At 35.4% G+C, this 24,073-nt stretch overlaps 2 protein-coding genes across 8 annotated transcripts in view; one reads left to right on the top strand and one right to left on the bottom strand.

The window, feature by feature from the left end:
- LOC127791146 (RNA-directed DNA methylation 4-like) overlaps positions 1-18,728 on the top strand; it is a 56,675-nt gene extending 37,947 nt beyond the window's left edge. The window contains exons 1-12 of one of the 7 annotated variants that reach the window (XM_052320951.1): positions 4,240-4,444; positions 6,194-6,290; positions 7,153-7,410; positions 7,517-7,597; positions 8,033-8,124; positions 8,280-8,351; positions 16,108-16,149; positions 17,560-17,714; positions 17,803-17,921; positions 18,017-18,107; positions 18,189-18,262; positions 18,366-18,728. In XM_052320951.1, coding sequence (XP_052176911.1) covers positions 7,308-7,410; positions 7,517-7,597; positions 8,033-8,124; positions 8,280-8,351; positions 16,108-16,149; positions 17,560-17,714; positions 17,803-17,921; positions 18,017-18,107; positions 18,189-18,262; positions 18,366-18,547 — 1,011 coding nt within the window. In that variant the 5' untranslated portion in view covers positions 4,240-4,444; positions 6,194-6,290; positions 7,153-7,307 and the 3' untranslated portion in view covers positions 18,548-18,728. Of the gene's footprint in view, positions 1-4,239; positions 4,445-6,061; positions 6,103-6,193; positions 6,291-7,143; positions 7,411-7,516; positions 7,598-8,032; positions 8,125-8,279; positions 8,352-16,107; positions 16,150-17,559; positions 17,715-17,802; positions 17,922-18,016; positions 18,108-18,188; positions 18,263-18,365 lie in introns of those variants that run through there. The other 6 variants (XM_052320952.1, XM_052320953.1, XM_052320949.1 and 3 more) reach the window with 6 other exon arrangements.
- Positions 18,729-21,305: 2,577 nt separating this feature from the next.
- On the bottom strand, positions 21,306-23,415 carry LOC127789768 (probable pectate lyase 18). Its single transcript, XM_052318753.1, has 4 exons — positions 23,234-23,415; positions 22,114-22,854; positions 21,900-22,038; positions 21,306-21,802 (listed from the first exon to the last, which is right to left on the bottom strand). Exons 1-4 carry the CDS (start codon positions 23,350-23,352, stop codon positions 21,581-21,583), a joined length of 1,221 nt encoding a protein of 406 aa, XP_052174713.1. The 5' UTR covers positions 23,353-23,415; the 3' UTR covers positions 21,306-21,580.
- Positions 23,416-24,073: the final 658 nt, after the last annotated feature.

Below are 24,073 nucleotides of genomic sequence, written 5' to 3'. Positions count from 1 at the left end.
CTAGAGGCGATGGCCAATGGAAATAGGTCTAGAGGTAGCGATTGATAGGGATGGGGCTTGACACGGTAGCTACCATGGAGGAGATGGAGATAGTGACGGCGACGGAGAAGATATAGGTGAGGCGGCGACAAAGAAGGCACGGGGATAAAGGAGAAGGGTAGATGTTGAAAATATATATTTTATTTGAGGGTAAATTTGTTATTTACTTGATTAATTAAATAAGCTATCAAGAGCTTATTTGAAAAAGCTTAGAAAGTAGCTTATCTCAAATGCTATTAAAAAAATTTATAAGCTCAACAATGTTTAAAACTCTTAAATTTCAACAAACGTGCAACTAAATAAATTATGTAACTTATGAGTTGAAAATAAAGCTTATAAACAGTCAAAGCGGTAAACCAAACACTCTCTAAAGTCTAATCATAGTTTTATGTTTGTGCATTTGAAACGTCTTATCTAATCTATTGGAAGACTCAAGTATGGAATTCGGTTTTTATACGTGACATCCATTTTGATTTTTTATTAATAATATCATCAAAATCAATAGAATTTCGTTTGGTACAAAATATAAGAAATGACTAATCAAAATATATTTAGATATATATTTTTCTAATAAAAATATATTGTATGTAAATTAAAATATATTTTTATATAATTATAATATGGCTCTTCTATCTCATGCTCTTAAAACATAAAATTTATAAATATTTGAAAATATTCAAAATTTGAAATTTTCTTAACCCATCTTATTCTTAGACTATAATATCCTTTTTAGATATATATGTTTTACCACTAAAGAAAACTATTTTTGTTAAAGAATAAAAACAAGTAAAACAATAATAAATGATTTATTGTTGTTCTTCGAATACAACAATTAAAATTTATTTGTTTGAAAAAGTTCAAGAAATTGGCAAGGCCAAGTGCAGAACAAGGTCATTCGGAGGAGTGTTGGGAAAGGCTTTATTTGATGTTGGGGAGAATTGATAGGGAGAAGCTAATTGTCAAGGAATGATGATTTGCAAGGCGAAAGGCAATTAAAAGGCACGTGAGAATTTCTCCTACCATGTGCCCTTCAATGCTTAAGTTAGAAGATATTATGGTGTTCTTAGGATGCAAAGAAAAATGTATGCAAGCATGTAGTTGTCGGTTGTCCACGATAAGTGGGCTTTTTTAGGAGAATTAAGTTGTACACAATTATGCAAGTGATAGAAAGTGAAAGCTCAAGAAAGAGATCCAAAATACATAGAGTTGAGGGGTCTTTATACCCTTTAGTACGTGATAGGGACACATGGCATACATACACAGGGGACGCGTTACTATCTCGTCTGCAAAATGCGATGTGCAATGTTATCCCAATCGTACATGGTATTGTCCCGGAGTTAAGCTTGAAAAAGGCTTTAGTGAAACACTCACCCTTGAAAGAATGGTCCTTTGGAGGAAGGAAAGCCTATTTTAAGTGAGTTACGTTGTCTCAGACAATGCAGGACAAGATTGTTTGAGAAAAGGTTATCCCTTGTCCTTATCCAGGAGAATAGCACAACCAAGTGAATCATGATATGTCATATGCCTCTCTAGGAAAGCTTCTCGCTATTCTCTAATACAACTCTTCTCAAGATAATTTCTTTTCTAAAAAAATATTCATTCTCCCATAAGAAAACCTTCCTAAGGAGAACTCGCTCCAAACAAGGACAAGCTCCAACAATTGTAACTGTTACCCTTATCAAGTGCCTTAAGGGCACAGAACCATAAAACCCCTTAAAAATGCTTTTGGACAAAATTAGTTATTTTACAACTAATAATATGAAATATTTTATTCACTTCTTAATATACCAAATATAAAATAATTGTAAACTCATTCAATACCTCATTTACTAAACATGGTTTGGTATTATTTCAACCCATTAATATTTTATCCTATTAATCATTTTATTCTATTTCTATTTAATTTGAACACAAAACTGACAACTAATGATTTTTAAACACTTGGTAAATTGATGTCTCTTGGAAAATATAGGGGAGAGCAAGAGTTCAGTCTATCTTAACTAATCAAATCAAATTGATCGAACTTGTAGGTTCGGTTTAATTTTTTTTTTGCATAAGTTTGGTTTGGTTAATTTTTCTCAAAACTTCGAATTTCAATTTCAGCTCGATTTTTTGATTAGAAAAACTGAATTAATCAAATAGTCGAAACTTTAAAATAATATTATTTTGATATTTATAAAAAGAAATCATTTTCTTTAATTTTGTATGCTTTATGTCGGTTATTTCGATTTAATTAGTTCAATTCAGTTAGATTTATACAGTTTGAATTTAATTTTTTGAGTTATCGGTAAATTCAATTTTTTGAGTTAATTAGTCAATTCGGTTTAATTTTACTGATCGATTTAATTCAATCGATTAGTAAATTCTGGTTAGTTCCATAATCGAATTGAGTATTTGTGAATCTCTAAATATATGTATTTTGATAATTTATCTTTTTTTGAAAATTTTAATATATATATATATATATATAAATTTGAGGAGCCTATCAGAATCTGGTCCTTATTTGTGGTGGTAAGCTCATTGATGTAGCCATTTAAGCCCCCCACCCTAAAAAAAAAGAAAAATAAAATTGCGGTTGGTAAGTGGGCCGGTAAGCCCGTCCTAATCTTCTAACTCTTTTCTATGATTAATTTAAGAATATTGTTTATTAAATTATTAATTTAGCATCTTCACAAACATCACATCAAGTGTTAGGTTTTTATAAGGCTTTTCTCTCTCCTAATGGGTTTTGACGATCAAATTTAGTATTCCATATTAAGAGAGTGGTTTATTATTTTGTTAAAAATGTATATTCAACGTATCAAGCATTAGAATTTTATAAGAATAGGACTTTTTATCTACCCTAGGATTAAATTTATGACTTGATATTATCATTATTTTGTCAAAATTGGACATCCCGCACATCAAGCGTTGAATTTTTATAAGAATATGATTTTTGTCTCTCATAATAAGTTTTTGTTATTAAATTTAGTACTCAGTATTAAAAGAATAAGTATCAAAATAATAAATATGTTTAAAAATGTGGTTGGGTCTATTTTCAAAAGATAGGCCCAATATGTTGCCCGACACAGAGTTATAAGAGGGCAAGGTGATTGGGTCCCCTCTCGGGATCCTATGCCTCATTTGCTCATGTCTAGCAAACGTCTAACAAATTGATCTATTGACGAACGTGGGCAATAGAACAATTTGCCTTTAAAAGAATGTACCATTTATATATTTTAATCCCAACAAATAAGGAAAATTCTTTGGTCAATTCTATATTTTTTCTTGTAAATAAAAATATATTAATAAAAAAAAAGTATATAAGCATTTACAAGAAAAAACCAGGGCATACATCGCTAAAAAAACAAAGATACAATTCAACATTCATGCTAAAAAATGAAATAATACTATAATAGTCTCAAACATACAAGTTAAAGAGTAAATAAACTAAATATAACATAACATATAATTATGAGAAAATGACAAAAAGTATCTCAATGTGATAAAGCTCGAGAGAATATGGGAGGGTCTCTTAAGAGATAATTTAAGCCAAAACCTTCCTTTGTGAAAGCATCACTCGTATTGCGATGAAATCTATATTTTTATTTTTATACTTTTTTATATTTTTTTATGTGATTATTTGAACTTTTCATTATTTCGATTGCGTTTTTGGATTTATATTTTCAAGTTAATTTAATTCATGTACTTTGACTTTTTTTCGTGTTAACCCGAATTTTTAATATTTCGATTATATTTATAAACTTGTATTTTTGAATCAATTTAACCTTTATACAGTTATACTTTGATGTAAAACAGAATGTGACATGTATTTTATTATTTTATTTAATTCTTTTTTTCACATAAAAGTAAATGGTCAAATAAACTCAAAAATACAGGTTTAGATATGTAATCAAAATAACGAAAATTTGAATTGCTATACAAAAAAAATATCAAATGCAAGAATTAAATAGATACATAAAATTACGAGTAATATTATTCAGTTCTAGTAGAGATAAACAATAGTGATGTGACAGTTTATGTGAAAGTATTTAGTTAGCATTATATATCTATTTAAAGAATATAAAAAACAAAATTTATTAACTATTTTTTTTTTAGGTAAATATTTTCATATAAATTATCACATTATTATTGTTTATTTTTACTGAATATGAATAATAAAAATATGAATTTGGCCAAAATTCTTTTGGAGGGCTCGAGGGCACGTTGGTCCAGAGCATCTCCTTCCAGTTCACACCGCCCTGCCATCTCTCTCTCTCTCTCTCTCACTCACTCACTCACGCAGTTTGCAAATTCTCTCGTAGAGATTGATAGATAGATAGCGGTGATACTTAGTGGAGATATTCCGCCTAATCAGACTACGTAAAATACATAAAGAATCCGAACGAGAAGGTCCAGAAAGAAGGTAAAGAGCTTCACCTTCCTGTTAATTTTGGTTCTTGCCATTGATTGTTGTCTGAAAAATAGGAATCTATATTGTAGCTTGAAACTCTGTATACATTGTGGCTCCGAAATGTGGTAGAGTTTGAATTCTTCCTTCGGCTTAGGAGAAGTTTCAACGTTGATGTGTTAAAATTTTCAGAAGTGGCTTCATTTTGTCTAGGTTTTCGCTTGCTGCTCAAGCATTCTGTGTGGAAGCACGTTTGGGGCTTGGCTGCTTAGAAATTGTGGGAGAATAAAGTGGAAAATTAGGACTTGTGAATGATCAGACTCCTAACCATATCTAATTTGGATTTGAAACGTAACATTCATAAAAGCAAGGAGGGGTGAAATGGACATTTCAGCCCTCCTCCGGCTCATTCAGACGCCCAATTTCGGGCTGTAAATCATTATCCTAGTATATATGGTCTAATATTGGAGCAATTGCTAATCAGAACAAATAGAGAGATTGGCCATTTGTTTAGGGTAACATTATGTCATTGATAGTTTAAAGGGTTCTCAAGTACTTTCATGTCTACACGGATTTGGAATGGTAGATTGGCAATTTCATGTTTACTGTGGGGGATGACTACCATCCTATTGTTTGCCCATGAAGATTATAAGCTTCATTAGTATTTGACCTCCGATCGATTGAGGTTGCAAAGCTAAATCTTCGTATATGGGTGGAGCAACTGTTCTTGGCAACTATGTTGTTTGATTGCCAAAGATGATCTGCCCCTACGTGAACCTTTAGGTGCTGTAAGTGTCATAGTTTTTAAAGATTATCCACGACATGCTTGTTATTTGAACTTTGTGGGTAGCCTATGTATATTCACTGCATTTCCCCACTTTTTATTCCAATTTTTATCAATTCAGTATTGTAATGTTCCAATTATCATTTGTTTCAATTACTCTTATTTGACCTTTCTCAGTTACAATTTTTTTTTTAAAAGGTGGTATTATACACATTTGATAGATGCGTGTCTCACATTCTGAGGCATGCACCTGACCTTTGCACCTTGGCATCAAACAGCCTTTGTGCCTCTATGCGCTTTGCCCTTTGGACAGCTATGATCAATGTTCTGTGGTATCTCAGAACGATGGAGATGATTATGTAGTTCCTGAATTTTGTTTTCCTAATATTGTGATTACTTTGTTTAGTGTATGCATGTTTATGCACCATAATGGGCCAAGCCATGAGGGGGTAGTCATTTTATTGTATCTGGATAATTTTGTGGTTATTTCTTGTTGGTGACCTCATTAACTATCCTCCTGGGGACTCCAACATACTTATCACAGTGCAACTTTTTTGATTCTGTCTTATGCTTCATGAATTTGCTAAATGCCTCCTTACAGACCACCATTTTCAACATGCAGCCTTTGATCCTTTATTCTAGTTGTTCATTGATATACATCTTGAAAATCTCTAGGCATGTAGGATTTTCGTACTGCAGTTGTTGATGCTTTTCTGTACTGTATATCAAGGCAGCATGGTTTAGAAATGTGATATAACATCGTATTTATATTGTTGTTGCAAGAAAAATGATGCTATGTGATCAGTTATTCTGTATGCAGTCTTTTGAAATTATTAGCATCTGCACAGAGTGCAATCAGCTGGATGAGAACTTGGGTGACATGGAGATGGTTCTATTTTTTAACAACATCGATCCATTGTTCTTACAAATTTGATTTGTGTCATACATATCTGATAAGATGCGGTTGGGTTAATTTACAGGCACAAACACAATCTTCTCTGTGCGTGGGGCATGATAATGTGATGATGATATCTCCTTGGTGTGGATCACTGGGCTACATGATTGCTAATCATACGTGTAGGATTAAGATTTATACTATATTTAGAAGTAGGATTTGTGGCAGGACAGGAAATAGTCATTCTTTAGTGCATCTTAAAATGCATGCATACAAGTTATTTATTTTCTTTTCATTTTCCATTCTGCTAAAAAATTCTACAGAAGGTTAGTGCTGTAAATATTGCTAACTTCTTAGTAGTGTAGGATTTAGATATGATGAAAATGGTCCACTAAATAATGGTTGAACCTCTTTCGCAAACTTTTTTTTTTAAAATTATTTCAATGCAAAACTTTCTTCTGTGTTTGAATGTGTTTTCCTTTTTAAATTCTTGCGGAAAAGGAGGATGGGGAATCATTACTGGTAGTTTTCTTTTCCTGATGGCTATGGATGCATATACAAGCAACATGAATGAGTTGCAAAGCAGGCTATTCTGTTAATCATTCATGTATTATTTGTTAATCAAGCTATAAATTTGTGTGCTGAATTTTGGAAGCAAGCTTTTATTCCCTTAGATATGAGTAATACTTAGAGCATCAACAAATTGACTTGGTATTTACAGTTATGAGAAAAAGCCTCAACTTTGTTGGTAATTTAGCCTACACCAGCTGCTGGCTAATTGGCTGGCAAATAATATTCTTCCTTCAATCTCTATAGTTGTTTTTGAGGACCAGCATCTGTAAAACTCTACACCATGGAAATTGATGCAACCTGGCTAGATGGATCGCTATTCAAGTTTTAGACTTTTCTTGTAGGTGAACCATGTGAAATTTTGACTAGAATGCACCTTGTTTGATCTTTAAATGGTTACTCCAAAGGGAGAGATTATTTTAATTTTTATTGCATTTATTGTTTGCTTACACCACCGTTTCTTAGCTTTTGCAGGCTAAAAATGGAAACTAAGTACGAGTAGTCGGAGCAGCGAGCAGCCTTCTCTCCCATTTGCAATTAAACTTACCTTCTCTCTCACTTATAGGCAGAGTGTTTCCTCTGAAATGAACTAGCTTTAAACCCTAACCCTAATTTATTCTGTACCACCAATGGCTGACACAGCCTCAAGCTCTTCAGTTCCATCAAAGAACAAAACGCCTGTGATTGTTAGGGTTAAACGCAAAGCTCATCAGTCTGCCCTTGAAGCCTTCTGTGAGTTGTTTAAACCTTCACTTCGCCTTTTTGTATGCCTCATTGTTTCTTTTTCATCTCCGAACTCTGTTTCTGAGAGTTTGATTGCAAAGCTTGCTCCTTCTAGGGCTTGAAATCAATGAGAGGCCTTTGAAGCGGCCCCTTCTAGACTTTCAGAAGCTTTCGATTTCTGATTCTCCTGCGAAAGGTGCATTCAACCTCTCTCTCTCTCTCTCTCTCTCTCTCTCTCTCTCTCTCTACATATGGACCCATATATGCATGCATACAGACAACGTATGTACTTTAACTAGTGCCTGCATGTATAGTATAAGAAGAGAACTTCAATTGTGACATTGGGTTCTCTCTCTCTCTCTCTCTAAATTTCAATTTGAGTATGAATTGATAAAGATTGTTTCCAATTAGTTTGATTATGCATCATACCATGGAATGTCCTTAGGGAGCTTTGTGCCTAAACTGCTATGGTGATTACTAGCAGGCTGACCTTAACCTATATGCTTGAAATATAGATTGCATGTTATGAGATATTTAGCTTTTGGCCACTTTCCTGTTTAGGATAAGATAATATACAAACTTGTAAACTTGCATCAGTCAACCTCTATCTAAAGTATTTAGCAATTTGCAGTAGAGGAATTGAAGGCTAGAAAACTCTTTGTGCAACATGTCGAGACAGTAAGCAGCTCAGAGGTCTCCAGTGATGTTTTGCTATCATTTATGGTACAGTTGTTTTTCCCTGTGTCACTGTTTTATTGATCTCTTTGCTGGAATGTGCTTGGAAGTCTGATTTTCATGTGCGGTTTCAATCATCTCAAGCTTTGACCTCTGAAGAATCTAATAGTAAGTGTTCTAATGATTTGATATTTCTTAAGCAGCCTAAATCTGCTGATGAATTTGAAAGTAAGGGCAAAATTATGGAACAAAGGCGCATGTTTAAGACTGAAAGTGTAAGATCTCTCTTTCTCAAGTCACTTGTTAATTATTATGGTAAGACATTATTAAGTGTCATAACTTGTTAGAAGGACCTTATGCCAGGAATGTATGATTTCTCTTCGCTAGTTTAGCTAACCAAATTTAATAAAATGAAATAAAGTGAGTTTGATCCCAGTTCATGGGGGTTGTCACGACCTTGGGTATTATAGGGGCAAAAGCTGTAATTGAGTTACAATTACAATTAGGGGGTATTTTTGTAATTCGGTTACAGCACATGGGTATTGTTATTTTGTTATTTTCCCTTTTTGTCTTGTAGCTTTGTTGGTTAGAGAGCTTTGTTTGGTAGCTAAGTGAGGCTATATATATATTGCCTCAGCTGTAGGAAGGGGATGCGATAAAAATGAATTGAATACTTTATTTTCTCTCAAATATTTCTCCCCTCTCTCTCTCTCTCTCTCTCTCTCTCTCTTTCTCGATGATCTTCTCCCTATCTTCTTGCTGATTTCTCCCTCTCAACTGATCTCTTCCCCAAATTCTTCTCTTATCATTCTCGATCTTCCTTTCATACCCTAGCTCACCTCCTAGGATCATGACAAATTGGTATCAAAGCAGTACCATCCTTGGTTGTGTTTCTGTTGCGACTCTAATTTGAAGGCGAATCCGACTGGGACTCGACGGTGTGTTGCTCACTTGGGTTGGAAGGTGATTTCGACCAGAGCTTATGGCCTTGCAGTCAAACGGAGTGGGGTCGACCGGCGAGCACGCCAGAGAAGCGGACAACAGTCGTTCGTGAGAAGCGGACAGTGGGTTGACGCGAATAGACGTTGTTTGTGAGAAGCGGACAGTGGGGTGACGCGAACAGACGTCATTCTTGAGAAGCGGCAGTCCGTTGGAGAGTTAAGCGGACCACCGAGCGTTCGCGACTGTAGTGGATGTCCCGAAGAGGCGTGAGTCCATCGAAGGGTGAAGCTGATGGCCTAGGCGCGTGCGACTGAAGCAGAAGACAGGTTGTAGGAGTTCCACCGGAGTTGACGACAAGGGTGAGGAAGGCTATCATAGCCAGTTCAAACGGATTCGGTGAATAGCCCTTGTCAAATGAGGAAGGTTTGAGGGAGAAGCAGGGTCAAGTGATTTTTTATCATCTCACGGACCCAATCAGAAGGCATCACAGAGCGGTCTTCCTCGGCTAGAGTTTAGAATTCAATAGTGTTCAATCCGATTTGAAGTAAGCAAGCTGGGGGGTCTTTGGCGGCCGAGTCGAGATTCCGATGAGTAAGGACGCAAGTTTGGAAGTAATTGTTGAATCAAGGCAATCGAATGTTGGATCTGAAGTAGTAACTGATTCTGATGCATGAGAAGGTGAGGTCAGCTAGGATTTGAAGGAAACGTCGGAGGAGTGACCTCCAGCTAAGACGTTGGTCACTTGTTCGACATTGAAAATGAGCAAGGTAGGTTCTGACCGATTCTAGGCTATTACCTTCCAACGTGATTAATTCTCAAAATATGAGTCTCAATTTAAATTGTGGAGGAAGAGTGGAAGTTGAACACAGGTAATAGGCGTTTATAGAAACGGATTCACTGGCAAGGCTTTGGTGACTTTGGAAGTTGCGAGTAAAGCAGTCTAAATTGAAAGTAAAAGCAAGACAAGTGACTGCCATTGAACTAGACAGTGGGTGCAGTGACTTCCGGCCTGAATTCGAAAAATTATAGCAATCGCATGGGAGCCTACTAATATTGGAGGCGAATTTGGAGCAGCCAATTATAAATTAGTAAGCAGTACCAGAAGGGGGAAGTTGTGGAAAAAGAATCAGAGGTGGATTCTATTTGAGAAGCGGATTCTTCCAACTTATTATGCCCGTTAATTGTTGGTGCTTTAGGCTGTGAGCAAAGAAAACAAGAGGTAGATTTTGGCTGTAAATTTTTTGCTAACTTGGGTCAAAGTGGAAAGGAAAAGAAGAGCGGGTACCCCAACTCTTGAGTTGCAATTGAGGTGAGTATAGGAACTGCTATAACAAAAAAAAAAACAGAAGCATATATAGAACTCCCATTCCTTGGCCGTCGAAGTATGCTGTTGGTGAAAATTCGGCCATGGGTAGCAGTGTATATATGAGACCATTGGAGTCTCAATTGCAGCAAAAGAATTCTTCATTTTCAGTTGGAATGGAACCTCAATGGCAGCCAAAGAAGGCTGCATTTTTAGTGGGGTGTCCTAATCATGAAGCTAGGGGCGGCAGTACATACATGAAGCAGAATGCTTCATTTTCAGTTGGCATGGAGCCTCTATGGAAGCCAAAGAAGGCTGCATTTTCAGTTGGAATGGAGTCTCTATGGCAACCAAAGAAGGTTGCATTTTCAGTTGACCAGAAGCATCAAACATGGGGAAAGGATTTTGAGAAGGAGATCAGCCACGGGGACAAGGAAAAAAGAAGTGGGATTGATAAAGAGTGCGAGAAATTTGGCCGTATGTTCCGCGAGAAGCTGTAGGAGTTTGCGATGATACTAATCAAGAAGTATCATTACAACTTTCCCGCTGAATACTTCGATGATTATCGCGGGAGTTTTAACAGAGACGAATTCCTTAAAATAGTCGCTAAAGGAGAAATTGAGGAGGTGGGAAGTAGATTCATTGCTCACCTCCAATGTTGAGCAGAAGAAGTATACCAGTTTAGGCGAAATTGACAAGGAAGATGCCAACTCATTACCCTCATTGGCTAATGCATGGGTTGAAGGATTTGGGGGTGTTTCGGATCAGAAGTTTGTGGGAAATGGAATAGCATTGGATCAAGAAAATCTGACTGAAGGACCCTCAATCTACACAGATGTTGAGGCTGAAATCCTTCCTCCTATTTTGGACCTACCAAAAGCTAAGGATTCTTTGGCTTGGGGTAAAATGGGAAGCGAGAAGAGGGAGAGGGCTAAGGAGTACATGGAAGAAGAGGGTGAGGAAGAAGAATTGGAGAATGACAATCTCTCAAGCACTCTTACTAGTGCTGAGACACTTGACTCTATTGATTTCTGGAAGCAGCAGAAGAAGGAGCCAAAAAAGCCTCTTCACCAAGTACTTGAGGAGAAGGAACAAGGGATTGCACCGGGCACCTTGCTTGGAACATTTCACATGTATGTCATTGGCACGAGCACACAAGACAAAGCAAAGGTAACATTGCAGCAAGAAAAGTTGGAAGTAATGTCCATAATTGAAAAGGATGGGGTTATAGGGCTGGCGATACATTTGGATTCATTTTTAACGGCACTAAGGAAGAGGCGGATGGCTGAAATTGGTGTGGCAGCAAGACATAATGTTGTTGCTGAGGAGAAAGAAAAAAGAAGGCAAAAGAAAAGGGAAAAACAAGATAAGAAGAAGGAAAAACAAAGAAGAAACCACTGGGTGAAGATGGGCATTGGATAAAGAAGTAACGGCTAGGTGGTAATAAGTTTCTTGGGAACAAGAAATATTTCAAGGGGGGGAAATTGTCACGACCTTGTGTATTATAAGGGCAAAAGCTGTAATTGAGTTACAATTACAGTTAGGGGGTATTTTTGTAATTCGGTTACAGCACATGGGTGTTGTTATTCTGTTATTTTCTCTTTTTGTCTTGTAACTTAGTTGATTAGAGAGCTTTGTTTGATAGATAAGTGAGGCTATATATATATTGCCTCAGCTGTAGGAAGGGGATATGATAAAAATGAATTGAATACTCTGTTTTCTCTCTAATATTTCTCCCCTCTCTCTCTCTCTCTCTCTCGGTGATCTTCTCCCTATCTTCTTGCTGATTTCTCCCTCTCAACTGATCTCTTCCCCAAATTCTTCTCTTATCATTCTCGATCTTCCTTTCATACCCTAGCTCACCTCCTAGGATCATGACAAGGGTCCACATGTATCATCCTTGAAAGCTTTGAGTAATTTTGAAAATATTTCTCACTGAAATTGATTGTATGGTAAAGACATTTGAAAATAACCTTGTTGAATTTGATTCTTTTGATAATAATCTCTTCAAAGTGGTATTGGTTAAGATTTAGTGGAATGGTATAATCATGACTCAAGATTAATTGGATTTTTTTGTTCTTTATATATTAATTGAGAAGCTGGGATCAAGGGGCAACCAGGTTGCCACATGAAAGATCTGGACTTTGGTCATTAAAGCCTAAGGTGACAATGTTTTACAGTGGAAAATTCAAGCGTGAATAGGTATATAAGGCGGTAGAAACTCTCTCTTTTCTTCTTGAGAGTTTCAAAGCAGGAGGCAGGAGGTGGTAAGAGATTATTTAGCATTAGGCATGAGGTGGCATCAGGTTTCAGCACTGGCCAACAGCTTTTTATTGCTTTCCTCTGTCATAATATTTTCTTTTAATTATTGATTGGGACATGTGCAAGATGAAGCGGCAGCCAACTGAAATTGGTGGCCCAATTGTGTGCTTATCTCCTGAAAGTTGAAGCATGAGGTGGCCAAATTTCCTCTCTTGTGTGATGTTCAAGAGGCTTTATGGATACTAAGTGTAATCCTTTATATTATTTTTAAATTTGTTATACTTAGATTGAGCTGCATAATATATAATTATAAGCCATGACAAACATTTATTTTTGGCCACAAATCATGAGAAACAACTACTAGGAAAGTAGTAAAGATTGATTTGTTTCTCCCATTAAACTAAAATGTCTAGATTCTCTGGCTTATATTATATATGCTTTAATTCTCTGAATCCACAACCGAAAGTAACCAGGTTGATTCGAAAGATTAGAACTACCGTCTTCATATGTCCTTCAATGCACTAGGCACTTCTTTTGTGAAGGTTAGAAGAGGATCATATTTGTATTCAGTTTTGCTTCTTTTTTTAGCAAGGAGGTTGTTTTCATAACTCAAATTTGTGCTCTTCTGATTACAGGGGAGCAACATTACCGTTTTTACCAAAACTCATCCTCTGTTTTTGCATGTCTGATCCCTTTATTAAAAATGTGCAATGTGTTTTAGGTTCAACCTGTTGAATACTATCCGTGATAAGATTTTAATTACTCCTCGAAACTCAATACTCAAAACGATCAAAAACAGAAACCGAAAAGGGGCTCTAAACAGTAATAAGTCATTACTGAAGACATTGAAAACTTTTAGAAATATGGATCAATTAGCTTCGTTTTTGCTGATCCAACATGTAATGGTCGGGGCACTTCATGTAGTAGTTAACTATCCTTCTTTGGGCACATGTTAGATCTTGGTCAGGTAAATTATCTGAAAGGGTCTTGGCCTCCCTGCTGGCAATTACTTTTTGTTGGAATCTCATGAGTCATGATTCCTAAAGATGTGCAATAGGTACAATCTCCACTGGAGATCTTTCTGAAAAAGCAAGAATCAACTTTTCTAGCTGGAATTGGTTGGTGAGGACTAATCTATTGATTTGATTCCTCATCTCATAAGGTCACCCTCAGAACCCTATGTGTTGCTAGTTGGCTAGTCCCAAATCGGAGAAGCACAAGTGATAAGACACTCCATGATCCATCCAATAGAATGATAACATCTTAGTTCCAATTAATTCTACTTTTCTCCATGCTGTGGAGAATTGATGTCAAAATATCTTCATTCTTCTTGCATTAATATGTTTGCATTAGAATGACAGTAGTAGTGGGGGGGAGTTATTTACAGGAAAAAAAAAAAAAGACAGTAGTAGTGGGGAGATTTACCTAGCTAATAACACCAACACAGTTGAGGCCTTGGTTAGAAGCAACAGAAGAAACTAAAACCATGATCTTTTTTGCGTTGCAATCTCCACTTGGTTTTGGTTGGTCCTGCCTTCTGAGAGGAGTCTAGTATTTGGTCACTTACACATTTATATCTACCCATGAAAATCATGAAAACTACTTGACCTTGTCTTCTTTGGTTGCGATAGGGTTCTTGGTTCCAAGTTCATTTTGTTTTGCCTTCAATATTTGAATCCCTTCACTTTACCTAGTTGGACAGCAACCGTTTAAACATGAATGAAAGAATATAACTTAGTAATATGTATTTATTTGATAAAAGTACTCAAGAATTTGATTACTGTAATTTAATGTTTTACCATTCTTCAAAAACCTTATATAGTCAATTCAGAGGTTTTTAATTTCAGCCAGCCCTTTGGTCTTTTGAATATGATAGTCATCTGACTTATTTGGCATGCATATCTGCGGGAAGAAACTGTGGTACCTTGTGATGATTCGTTAGATTATATACACATGCACAACCAATCAATTGCTTGTCCTCTTGTGATCTAGAGAAGCCAAACCTTTTCATGCTGGATATAGATTTCTTCATGCTAGATCTTTTTCTTGCCGGATATAAACTTGGATTGGGCAGCTATCACATGCAATTTCACAAGAGTAATACTAATAATAAAAATGATGTTTTTATAAATTTTTTGTATAAAAAGATTATTAAGATTTTATTTAATATTTTTTTTTACAACTATGAACCACTTTAATAGGTGTTTTTCTAATAGGATGACTATTAGAAACTATGTATTAAAAATTTAAGAATTAAAGTAAATAATAATTATAAAAATATCATTGTTGTAGCCAAAAAAAAAAGAAAAAAAAGAGAGAGAGAAGAAGAAGAAGAAGAAGAAAGGAAATTACCTCTTTTAACATATTTGACCTTAGATCTTTGTTAAGTTCAACTTGGATCCAGAAGACAGTCATCTCAAAGAAAGTGCAGTGTCCTCAGCTGGAAGCCCTTTCTGAGTCTTTCCTTCCCACCACAGTTTCAATAGCTCCACTGCATGAACTTTGACAGTTTTTGAAATAAATTTTTTTGACAAATTTAAAAATATTCTATTTATTCACCTTTTTTCCCACACTTTATAACTGTTTTCAAAATTGGTTTACTAAATGCTTGTGTATAATCTTGAATGTGTAAAGAAAGAAAGAAAGAAAGATTTAACCCCATGATTGATTGTATGGACAAAGTTCCATATTGGCACATACTTTTTTGGTTTGTTACTGGCAGTGGAAAAATACTTGAAAAATGTAAGAAATTATTTCATGGATGCTTATAAATAGAGAATATGAAGAACTTATAGAAAAAATAAATAAATAAATAAGAGTGGAACCAGCTAACTCCTCTTGGTAAAAATTTCCAGATCAGATCCCCATATTTGGAAATAACCTTTTTACATTCTAAGCTTACAGCACCATCTGCTCCAATGGCATGGTTGATTTGAGTGATAAAAGTCTAGGATATTATTTTAGTGGCCTATTATTTTCTCAAATCATGATCTAGAGTATTTGTCATAGCAAGTTTTGATTGTAAACTTACAGTCCTTTAGGTTCTAATTTATTGGGTTTCTCTTACCATGTTAATTTATTAACTCTTGATGCCTACTGTAGAATTTGATGATGCCATGCTATTGTTGCTTCAATGTCTCGGTTTTGTAAGATCATAAGTTCCATAACATGGATCATGTGTTTAGCTATTTATTGTTACTTTTTTGTGGCCCTTGTGTCAGATCCCTGATTCTGAAACTGGCATACACTAGTAAACTTATTGCTATTTGAGGATTTTTTTTGTAGACATTCTCAATCAAATTTCTTTGGTTATGATGTAATCCATATTCCAATTGCTTGACATTTGTTCACCTCCTTTTAAAAGGTGTTCCAAAATGTAGGCTGTTTCATCTATTTTCTCTTCTACATAATTATTTGTCTTATTGGACAGAGTCTTGCATATGGTTAACTGTTTAAAATAACTGTAATTTCAGCATACTTCTTGTAACTGACACTGCAGCATTGTCAATGTTATGCTATGGCAGAAACAAGACCAATTGCTGGTTAAAGCCAAACAAAAGCAAGAGGTATGAGGATGGAATTTTCTGGCACTGATTTAGATAACTTAATGTATACTGCCATCTATACATCTTTGTGCTTTGTATTGTACCTTTACATGCTAAATTTTTTTCTTTGTTCTGGAGATAAGGTTGGAATATTTTATTTATTTCTGTTTCTGTTGCCCCTGTGGTTATCATGAATTTACGTCCTGCAGTAACAATAACTAGCACACTTAATTGTGCTGTCACTGCTTTCTGCATGCATTACTGTATTGCCAAATGGTCAGTCTAGATAAACTGGGGGAACTTACTGAAGTTAAAAGAACCAATCACAATACTAATGTTTTTGTAAAATCTATAAAAGAGAATGGTGATTCACAAATCTCACCCTGAAGCCAATATAAACCATGCAGTAATGATTGATCATTATCTTTATGTATCTATAGTTGTCCCCCACCCCTTCAAAGATCATGTTGTGTCTTGGCACCATCTAGTAAACAACAAAATCAGAAAACAGCATACCGCATAAATCCCTTATCTCACAATGAACAGACAAAAAGTTGAAGTAATGTTCTGCCTTCTGACAATGCTAATAACCAACCTGATAACCCATCTTCCTCATTTGATACTTGGGAGAATCAGCTCTAAGGCTGCTGCCATACAAAACTCAACACCTTTTTAGGAATTCTATTCTTCCAAATACTCTTCAACAGAACTAGGTTCCCGAAGCACCTGAGAAGGAGGAAAAGGAGACTTCACTGAGTCTCTCATTGCATTTTCCACTTCATGACATCCTACCCATCCTTATTAATATCCCACTATACCATCCGAAGAAATTCATCCACAGCTTTAACCCAGCAATTCTTAATTGCTTTAATGAACTGGACTCCAGCATTATTCCTGTCCCAGAAAATGCTGAAAAGTGAGCAGCAAAGCATTTTGCTCAATTGCTTTGCTGTATGACACCAAAGAAGCCTCATAAAGAGGAGACCCTACACCAAGTTTCAGGCCACAGTCCATTCCCAATTCGCAATCTGGCACTCTTTTCCATAGACCTGCTCTCTCAGAAGTATAACTCCTACAATCACTTTTCCTTTGAAGCCAGACTTCTTGTCAATAGCTTATGTATAAGTTAAGATCCATTCTTCAATATTGCGAAACATCTTTTTTTCTTAAGATCCAAATTTTTAAGTATCAAATGCCCAACCCTCACTTTTGTAGTATCATATTTTTGTATTCAGTTTATAACATCTGTCCTAGAACAATGTGTAGGAAAGTAGATAGTAGTTGATTGTCAGTTAAAATGCAAATTGCTTTGTCATGCTTTCAGTGTATTGATAATGCTTTTTACAATAGTGTGGAGTGAGGAACAATTCAACTTTTCCTGTCAGATGTTTTTCTGTCATAAGTGTTTGGTTTTCTTTTGATGTTGACCAGGTCCTTTCAAAAAATGCTCGTTTTGAGCAAATATGGAGGAGCAGAACAAGTAAAACAGAAACATTGCAAGACAGTGCACTTGATGACATGTGTCGCATTTATGATGTTGTTCGTATTGATGCCGAGGAAACAACCAATGAAGCGCAAGAACAAGAGTAAGTTTTATCATAACATGATTTATGGTGTTATCTTCAGAAGCATTACTTTTGAAAATTGTTTGGTTTTGTCTGGATTTTGATACAGGTATAGTGATTTGGAGGACCACAGAATTATGTCTAGCTATCTTCCTTTGTTAAGAGAATTCATCCCAAGTGCTGCTGCTGAATTTGAGTCGAACATTCATGATTACATGCCCCATCGAGGTCTTCTTACGGTGCATCTTCTTCTTGTTCTTCTTGCAAACTCTTTTTCCCCCCCTCCCCTCCATTTTCATGTGCCCCTCCCAATCGTTCTGCAGCATCCGATGATTGCTATGTCTATGATTTATATACCATGAAGGATGGCGCCAAAGTAACAGAAGATGATGCTTCAAACTCATTTTTTCCTTTGTAAGGACATCATAGATTGGCATGTTCATAACCTCATAGTCTACGCATTGTTCATTATATCGATGGATGTCTTGGGTACAGGGTGCAAGTGGATGAAGATGATGAGTTCTATGAGGGACCAGCTGAATCTGAGGACAAAACTGATGATTCTAATGGTAATCAATTTTGTGCTTCATTTATTTACAGCAAGCAATTAAATATTTTTCCCCTTGGCATTTTCTTGAGTTTAGTTTATGATTATAATTCTTGGGTTGTTAGCTGAGGAGAATCCTCTGAACGATTATCCTGATGAAGAGGAGATATCAGAGGATAGCAAAAGTAGTAGAAACTCTTGTGATGAATTAGAAGAGACTGATGATAGTGCAAGTGAGAGCAAATCATCCTTAGATCATGAAGATTTAGACAACTGGTCTGATGATGCAGCAGCCTTCTCCATGTAGGAAGATGACATTAATGATCATGATGATGATTTTGAAGATGGTGATGTTATTAATGCGTAATGAGAGAGAACATTATGTGCTAATAAGTTAGTTTCTCAATTAGGGTGTACAGAACTTTGATTTGTGTTCAAATAGGTTTAATATATTAGTTTATGCTCCGATCATGAGATTAACAAATTCATATTATCAGCTCTCACTCTGCTTTGGATTTGGATTTGGATCAAGGGGATTTGAAAAAGGCTTGAGAGTAGGGGGGGATCGGAGGGTTATGATGAATGGAAATATGTTGGGGGTGTTGCTTTGATGTTTTTGAAATATTTTTGTACTGAAACGTTAAAAAACATCCAAAAAAATATTTTTGAGCCGTTTCTATAATTTCATAAATGTTTCAAGATGATTTTGTAATATTAAAAAAATATCCATCCATGAAAAAGTTAAGAGGGATTAAATTATGTTTAATTATTTTTTTAATTTATTATTTATTTTTAATTATTAAGTCATGATTTATCTAGAATTTATATTTATGTTTGTTTGAATGTATTAAAAAAATTATGTTTATTTTTAAGTTAAATAATTATTTCTTATAATTTTTTTATTTACACATTTTCTCATGTTTTTATTTTATTACTTTTTTGAAAACACTTGTTTAAGATAACAAGCATTTGTGAAGTTTTTTAACAACATTGTCTTAATTTGCATCTAATTTAGGTAATTTAGGATTTAAGATTTAAGGATTTAGGTAATTCATCTTTAACTTCATCATCCAAGTACTCATATCAAGGGAACTCTCAATGGATCCATTTATTACATATAACATTAATATTTGTATAGAATCAATACACAAAACAATAAGATTAGTTCCATTAATTTATTTATTGTGAAGCAAATAGATTATTACTTAATAAAAGAATTTTTTTTTAAATAAATGAAGTTTTACTCCTCAAAAAAATGCTAGTTAGTCATCTTAAATATTCTCTTTTTTTAACATATTGTCATCTAACCATGGTTAAGGTTGTTTAGATAAAAAAAATTAAATTATTAAAAGACAAAATAACCTCAATAATGAGGTGACAACATCTAAAGAAAAAATGTTTAAAAAAGTGTAAATAGCAGTTCTCTCATGCTTATATTTAAGGGTGAGTAAAATTTTGATTAAAATAAAATAATTGAATAAATTTGGCCAAAATTGGTGGTTCGGTTCGATTTGTAAAATGGTTCGATTTAGTTTCTAAATTTGAATTTTTTAATTATTTCGGTTCGATTCGATCTCTTTATTGAAAAAAAATCGAAATAATTGAATTGATCGAAATTTACTCACAAAGGTTATTTCCACTTGCGTAAAAGTTATAGATTGAGTAAAATGTTTAAAGGTGCTAATCAATATTGGGGCAAATTTGTCAAAGTCAAGCAACACTAATAATAATAATAATTAATTAATTAATATTATTATTATTATTATTATTTAATTAATTAAGTACGGTGAGAAGAAGAACAATATCATGTGCTTTAATTTCCTTTTGCAAATTTGTCCCCTCAAAAAGCCTCAAATTTGTTCCTTTAGGTTAATGATCAAATATTCTAATTATAGCAAAAGTGATGTTAGGCTCTTAAAGTTAGAGGCAACATTTGATTGTTGTTGAAAAACCCAACTGATTTTTAATATTTAAAAAATATGTAAAATAAATGTTTTTAGATTTTTTATGAATTATGTTGATTTTCTTTTATTTAATTTCATAAACATTTTACCGATAAATAAAAGTATTTGTTAAGTTACACACTCAAAAAAAAAAGAAAAAATTAACAGCTTCAAGTATCTATTCAATCATAAAATAAAATTGAACTAATTCAATTAAATCAAATTTAAGTATAATTTGTCTTCGTGCAAAATTGCCTATATCTATCCGAGAGGCTAGATATTGAGCTTTGACTCTCAACAAATTTATCCGTTAAGTTATTATGAAAAATTAATAAAAATAAGGATATATATAGTAATATAAGGAATTAGAATGACTTCATATATTTATTACAATATCCATTAATATGCAAGTATTTGTTTTAGCAACGCTATATTATCATGGCATATTATACGTAAGGGTTAATCATGAAAATAATCTAATTTGTTTTTATAAATTTATAATTTTATCTCATTCTTTCAATGTAGGCAATTATATTCAAATTAACTCAATTATATGCAATTTTATCTAACACGTAAAATCGATTTAGAAGAAGTGTATTCATGTTGATTTAACATGACAGATGTCAAATAATAATAATATTTATATATCCAAATGTACATATAAATAAAATAAAATAAAAAGACATTAGCGATGACAGAAAGTGGTAGAGAATATTGTTGACAGTGGTGAAAGGTGAAGAGGCACAAAAGCTGTCAATCAAGAAAGACTAACCAATTGAATAGATGGTCGGTTGCTATAACTGAAGAAGAAGACAGAAGGTTAGAGGCACTATCAATTGAGAAGACTATGACCGAAGAAGAGAAAGCAAGAGGTCTCATCAACAGGAAAAGACCGACGATCGAGCAAGATGATCAGAGAAGGCATGTGAGCAGTCATGATGATTTAAAATGACAACTAATGCAGTGACTACGAGGGGCTAATGACGATCTACAATGTTCAAGGGTTCCAGAGAAGAGGATAGAGGGATAATTTGGGAGCTTAAGTTACATATTTATTTTTATTATATATAAGTCCCACAAATATTATTATTATTATATAATACTTGAGATACTAAATTACCATATAAAATTGTACTCAATTGAGACAATTGAAATCTAATTGATTATCAAAATTAAAAAGACTGCATAAAATTACAAATTCATGAAAATAATAAATTATTTTCATGAGTAGCCCTACACAAGCTACTGTCGTGTCCGAATGTGGTGTTTTGGGAAGGGCTCAGCAGATGCCCAAAGCCACTGCCCCACTCAACAATGCATCTTAATTATATAATTAAGCTAATTAATCAGCAATAAGGCGGTGTTAGATGTCGACGATCATGATTATTATTGCGGGATCAGCAACGAGAACCCTTCTTGCAGCTCAGTGCGCCGGCGCCGCCGGTTATGGTGGAGACCAGAGTAGACGGCCGGGCACCTAGGCTTGAAGCCCTGGAATAGCTTGAAGAGGCTCCGGCGCCGGACGGCGTAAAATAGGCTCCGTTCAGCATCAAGTCTCCCTCCGATCTCCAGTTCCAGCTCTTCCATTCACTCTCTGGCGCATCCTCGTGCTTCGTCACCTGCATGTCGCCGTACATATATAGAAACGAACAAAAAGTTAGAATTCATGTAATTAACGTCACTGCTCAATCACGGGGTGAGACGAATTCTTCTCACCTCTTTACTGAATCTAATGTCGGGTGCAAGAAACCGGTTGCCTTGGCTGTTGATGGTGGGCGAAGCACTCCCCCCGATCGCATACATTTCCCAGTGGGTGTAGTCGTTGTTCACGACGTGGAAGTATCCATGTCGACACCTGTAAATTTTAACTCAGTCAATCATTTTTATCGTTTTTATCTTCTATAAAGCCCTTATATAATAATGATATTACCGGGGCATCCTTTGGACGAGACCTTCCCCAAAGTGATTGTAGGCAATGGTGACCTGCATGCTCTTGTCGGCGGAGTAAGAGTCGCTGTGCCCCAGCAGCATGACCTTGTTATGGTGGGTCATGTAATTGTTTGAGATGGTGATGGCGGTGGACCCCATGATGGCGTCGATCAGCCCGTCGCGGCAGTTGGACAGGGAGCAGTGATCAATCCAGACGTGGCTGCCGCCGAAGATGGACACTCCGTCACCGTCCGACAAGGTTCTCCAGCCGAAGTGCCGTGGGTTGCTCCGCACCATAGTGTTGCCGCCCTGCTTGCAGTCGTGGATGTGGATGCCGTGGATGATGATGTTGGAGACGTACTGGATCGTGATGCAGGGGCCGCCGGCGATGTGGACGCTGGCACCACGGCCGTCGATGGTCTTGAAGGAGTTCATGATGAGCTCCTCCTTCAGCCGGATGACCATGTCGCGCTTGAAGATGATCCAGAGCGGCTCGTCCTGGATGACGGCGTACCGAAGAGTGCCTGGCCGGGGGTTGACGGGGTCGTCGTCGCCCGAGTCGGTGACCACGTAGATTCGGCCGTCGCGACCCCCAATGGCGTCGCGGCCGAAGCCGATGGCGCAGTCGGCCAGCCGGCGGCGGTTCTTCTCCCAGCTGGGGTCGCACCGCCAGCAGTCATCCATCGGGTTGCCCGTCCCGCATGAAAGGTAACCCAAATTCCTCCTCGATGCGTTCACACTCCTAATTAAACAAAATAAATAAAATAACAATATTTAAATGTCACATTTTAAATAAATTACATTTATTTTATCTTATTTTAATATCTAAATAATTTAATTATATGACATTTAATTAATTACACCTTAACAATTGTCTTTTAAGGCAATAGTTAACATTACCCTTTTTTTTAAGGTAATGTTTCTATAAGATTCTATTAAAAAAAAAATTATGCATTTAACAACTCACAAAATATGTTCTAATAAGTAAATGTACTATAAAAAAACTTACAAATAAGATCAATATTTTAGTCATTTACCAACTTGCTAACCGTTAAAGGGTTAACGAGCATTACTATAATACAAAACATGCTATTGTTGTAATGCGGAGTTTCAATATTTACCTTTGAACTTCATAAACGATCGCTTCGGGCTCTTGGACAGGAGAGGAGAAGACGAAGGTTAAGGTTAAGAGAGATAGAAGGAAAAGAAAGTGAAGAGAGAATGGGAAAGCATTTGCCATTTGCCCTTTCTTTCTCTCTGCTTGGAGAGGATTTGCCAGGAGAGAAGAAAGAGTCTGTGGAGGGTAGGGGTATGGATGAGATGAGAGAGTGAAATAAGGGGGCTGGTATATAAAGGGGAATAAAGCCGGGTGCAGTGGCGTGATTAAACTAAACTTGTGGGCCTCCCTATATATCGCCCCTCGTGATTACTGGAAATTGTGGGGCATCCTTCTAATCTGTCGTTGACAGATGGTTTGGTATAATTAATTGCTAAAGTGTAATATAAGATCATTTGGAATCATATTCTTAAAGGTATTATTTAAATTTTAAAATAATAATTTACTCCTAGCAATAGCATGTTAAGTTTCCTAGTTTCACTAAGGAAGGTCGATTATCAATCTTTATTTTAATAATAATGGAACAAAATCTAAACTCAAAATATCGTAGTTCTAATTTGAAGATTCAATAAAATAAGGCAATGACCATGCCTACTAGCCCAACGCTATACAATCATAAATTATGTTCAAAAAAATATTCGGGTCTAAGCACACACCCATAGTTAGCTCATCCAATTCACCTAGATTAATATTCAATTCAATCTTTCACGTGACATTATCTTAGTCTTTATTGACCTCTTAACAAACTTATATAAAAGTACGGTATTTTAAGAACCAAATATGAAATTTATTACATCATTACTACATCATTCTAAAAAATAATGATTGATTTGATCATTAAAGA

This window comes from Diospyros lotus, chromosome 14 (assembly GCF_014633365.1).
Source record: "Diospyros lotus cultivar Yz01 chromosome 14, ASM1463336v1, whole genome shotgun sequence".
Lineage (NCBI taxonomy): Eukaryota > Viridiplantae > Streptophyta > Magnoliopsida > Ericales > Ebenaceae > Diospyros > Diospyros lotus.
This window is presented reverse-complemented; position numbering and strand designations above follow the sequence as displayed.